This window comes from Aplysia californica, unplaced genomic scaffold (assembly GCF_000002075.1).
Source record: "Aplysia californica isolate F4 #8 unplaced genomic scaffold, AplCal3.0 scaffold00809, whole genome shotgun sequence".
NCBI classification, from domain to species: Eukaryota; Metazoa; Mollusca; class Gastropoda; order Aplysiida; family Aplysiidae; genus Aplysia; species Aplysia californica.
In genome coordinates, this window is record NW_004798079.1 from 219,711 (window position 1) to 224,292 (window position 4,582).

The 4,582-nt window shown below is 41.0% G+C and overlaps 1 protein-coding gene across 1 annotated transcript in view; it reads left to right on the top strand.

Moving 5' to 3' along the window:
- Positions 1-216: 216 nt before the first annotated feature.
- Positions 217-4,582, top strand: part of LOC101858898 — a gene marked incomplete in the record, with an annotated part of 22,969 nt that continues 18,603 nt past the window's right edge. The window contains 3 exon segments of the mRNA XM_013088776.2: positions 217-307; positions 1,996-2,118; positions 4,164-4,287. Coding sequence (XP_012944230.1) covers positions 1,997-2,118; positions 4,164-4,287 — 246 coding nt within the window.

Consider the following 4,582-nt stretch of genomic DNA (forward strand, 5'->3'; position numbering starts at 1 on the left):
CCCTCCCCTCTACCTCTCCCCAAGTAGAACACTACACTACACGTTCTATACAACGCATTCCCGTCTACTGTGCTCCCGACCTTCGCTGGAACCTGCGTGAGTGTGAGGAGAGAATCCAGGTACAGGTGCGGTATCGTGCGTGAGCAGGCTCAAAGTGAGGCTAGGAGGGGGCTAGCCTGGCACTGACTTGCCTCTCGGTGTGCTGTGTGCAAGAAGAAAGGGGTTCTGAAAGTTGCTGCTGGCTTTTGCCCTTTGCTTTGAACAATCTTGTCTTTTTATTTGACTGTTGTGTGGTCGCCGTTGTACAGTAAGTGAAACGTTTGTTTGCTTTTTTAAGATGACGGGATTTTTGTTTAGATGTTCTTAGAGGCCTGTAGGCTCAGAAAGTCTTGTTAACGGGTGTTATTGTTGTATTAGGAACTAACCAGAGTTTATGTGTGTGTGGATTCCAAGTATGAAGGTGAACATTTTTCTGTAGGCATTGTTTTGAAGAGCTTGTAACCTTGTCTTACCCAGAGGTAAATAACATATTTTGTTTTATTGTGTGTTTACCTCATTATAGTGTTTGATCAGAAACCATGTCACGAGAGATTTGTCAAAGAACAGACAGCTACCTAAAGACTCTTTACTGAGTCAACTGTGTGGTTGGTGGGTGCTAGTGTGGACACCTTCTTTATTCCTCTGTAAAAGATCTCTATCTCTCTTTTTTTCTAATTGAAACAGTACTATACCATCTCCACACAGTTTTTGACATTCATCCAAACAAAATGCAGAGTATTGTGATTTTCACTGACTCACTAAATCAATCAGTCTTGCAAGCAATAGAAAATGTCCATCATCTAAACCAAGACCTGACACTGTTTGCCTCCCTTCACCTGATAAGATCCTGGGCAGGCATCAACCTGGTGATGCAGTGGATTCCCGGACACTCAAACATGACCACAGCAAAACAAGACAATATCAACCACCTACAGAGAAAGAAACAGATCATGATCATCCGCCTACGAACAGAACATATATACAGCTCAACTTCCACCTGAACAGAATCAATCCATAACTTCCCCCAATGTGTCCTTTGTGTGACTATAATGAGACTGTGGATCATCACCTTATCCACTGTACAGCCCTAAATGACATCAGAGCTACCCTTCTCCCTCTGAGACCTGACTTCGACAACACACTCTATGGAACATTACTGCAACTGCAGCAAACCTGCACTTATCACTACATGGCATTGGACAGAAGGGCGAGAGCCCAGCTGTTGCTGGATCGATAACAACAACAACAACAGCAGCAGCAGCAACAAAAACGTCTCTCTTTCTTCTCTTTTTTAATGTTTTAGTAACACATCTAATCTTCGACACTTAATATATATGACCAAACTGTAATGCAGCTGTAAAACTGCTATGCGTGAAAACTTTTTTTTTAAAGACTCAACTGTAGATGTGAAATTAAGACGTAATAGAATCTAGAAGAAATTGTTTACAACTGACATCAGCTACCATGGCATTCACAAAATCCTCAGCAGCCTAGGTGACCACATGAGTTTCCTCATCCATCAAATTTGTCGGAGACTGTTCATCTATTAGGTTACCACTTTTGTCATATACACAAACCTGGCCAGACTCATGCACATAATTTTTGTTGTCTTAAACTTTAATCTTTTCAATAATTTACACTAGATCTATATTTCAAACATTATCAGACCAACATCATAGCTGGTGAGACTCACAAACACATATTACCTTGTTTCTTCTTACATAAGCATTCTTTTTTTATAGTGCCTCTCTACATGGTTTTAATAAGATTTTCGGCTACTTTACTTTTATCCGCAGCTTTTATACCCTTTTGGGTGTCACAGGTAGAAAGAGACGTCTCTCTGCCGCCAGCCGGAAAGGTTGAGTCAGGGGGATGCCGTGAGTTGTTAGTGTTTCCCTGATTTTTGCTGCAACTACGAAATATCGAAGATTTAAACAATTCTTTGTGTCCTCGTAGAATGGCGAAAACTTCGGAGGCACTGGATGTGCTTGCTGCGGAGGACATGAAAGCAGAACGTTTCTCTGATGCCATCAGCAAGTACACAGAGCTGCTGGAAAAAGTTCCTGGAGAGAGTGTTAGGTAATGTTTATAAATAAAATAAAAGTTAAATAAATTACACTTTTATTGATCCCAGAGGGGCAATTTGGTTTACAATGGCAAACATACATTCATTCATACATAGATAATATATATATTATATATATATTACCTACATACATTCTGCATGCATGCACGCATGCACGCACACATGCACGCATACACACACACATACATACATAGTGCCTCTTGATGACATCACTCAATTTAAATCAAGTAATAATGGTTTATCTTGTTTACACAGGCGTGCACACACACACACACACACACACACACACACACACACACACACACACACACACACACACACACACACACACACACAGACACACACACACACACGCACACACACACGCACACACACACACACACACACATACACACACACACACACACACATACACACATACACACGCACACAGCACACACACACTCGAAACCACATTTACATATATGTTTTACACACAGAATTAGTTAACTTTTATGGACCTTCCCCACCAAGACTTATTCAAAGATTGATGTTGACATTGTTTGATTATAGTCAGGATGTCTTGATGCTGAGCTTAAAAATTTCCTCCTTTTCATCCGAAGGGAGGGGGGGTGACGAATGGAGGCTTTTTAATGTTTTGTTTTGGTAAGTGTTTTACAGCGCATGCAACTGCATAAGGTCATACTAGCGTGCGGCACACATTGAACATTTTTGCTTCGGTAGGAATTAATTTTTGATTTTGTTCGGATGGCAGTCGAAGCATACTCTTATCCATTTTCGATCACCAAGGGATCTTTAATGTGCGCAACTTGCACAAGGGACTTCCAAGATTTTTTGCCCTTACCTGAGAAGGCTAGGTATTAGATCTTACCTACTCTAAGATCAGGGGTGCAGCTGAAAGACAGCAGTAAGAAGGAGCCAAGGAGTAGCAGTTGAAAAGCAGCAGAAAGAGTCAGAAGCCCAGAGGAGGGGGCCAAAGGCAGGGAGGGGGGGGGGGCAGAAAGTGGAGATGAAAGCTAACAAAAGAAGACGGCTAGAGAGCAGGAAAAGAGGTAAAAAGAGAAAATTTTAGAGATGGAAATTTTCCCATGGCTGTCAGGTTTCGAACCCAGGACCTATTGGATGAGAGGCGAACACAGTAACCTCAAGACCAAGAGATGCCCCGGAGTCTTTTAAATCTAGTGATGATGATGATAATGATGATGTTGATGAATGCCAAGTTGAATAATCCCTACAAACAAAAGATGAGAAGGTCTGAGCAATAAGAAGTTGTATTAACATATTTGTGTAATATTGTTCATTTTGTGGGTACAAACAGATTTAGAAAGAGTGAAGAAACGCATCCTTGAAAGGGCTCTTTGTTTTATTTTTGTTCTTTAGTGCACTGTAACCGAAAAGTGACTGCTGTTGAATAAAAGAAGAAAGGTACTGTCTAAATCCTGATACGTTACCTAACAGTTATAACAGAGGTGTTATGTATAATATACAAAAAATTGATTTGTAATTCCATAATATGTTTCATGTTAAGCGCAAAGAGCATTGCATAAGTGGATATACGCTATATAAATGCAAGTGGTGTAGGTGGCCCAGTGGTTAGGCTCTCGGACTCGCAACCATAAGGTCGTGCATTCGAATCCTGTCAGGGGTCCCACGTTGTGTCCTTGGGAAAGGCACTTTTCACAAATTTTCCTCACTTCATCCAGGTGGAAGTGGGTACCCAGCTGTAGACAGTGAACGATCTTGTCAGTTTGAGCGCGTGAAATCCGCAGCTTGCACCCTTTGCTTCAGTGGAAGCCAAGAATGTTTCTGAGTGTTCTCAGAGGGTCTGCTGGGGTAATAATAGTTGTAAAGCGCATAGAGCATGCTCTTGAGAGTGAATATGCGCTATATAAATGCAATTATTATTATTATAATCCATTATTATTGTTATGGACATTATTCCACAATTTGCAGGTATTGGAAATATCATGACCATCTTGCTTATCCTCAGAAAAAATAATCTGTTTTGTTGGGTTTTTTTGTTCCATTTGTCGATCAGGTGGTTCTGTGCTCGAGGTAATGGTCATCTCAAGAAGGGGTCAGCGACTGAAGCACTGGAAGATGGAAAGAAAGCGAAAAGACTGGACGAAACCTCAGTGGAAGCCTGCATTCTGTGTGGAAGGGTCATTATATAACACCAACCAACTGTTGTCACTAGTTTTGTTCTTTTCCAGCAACTGTGTTTTATTTTAGAATGCTATCGATTATACCTGAGAGAGTATATCTTATATTGCAAGAAGATGCACACAACAAATGAATACACACACCTAAAGACACTCACATAGATGCACACATAGTGTTCACACATACATTCATACTCATATTTGCATACATAATACAGAACCACACACACACACACACACAGACTGGCACTCTCACACACACACTTTCACACACACACACACACACACACACACA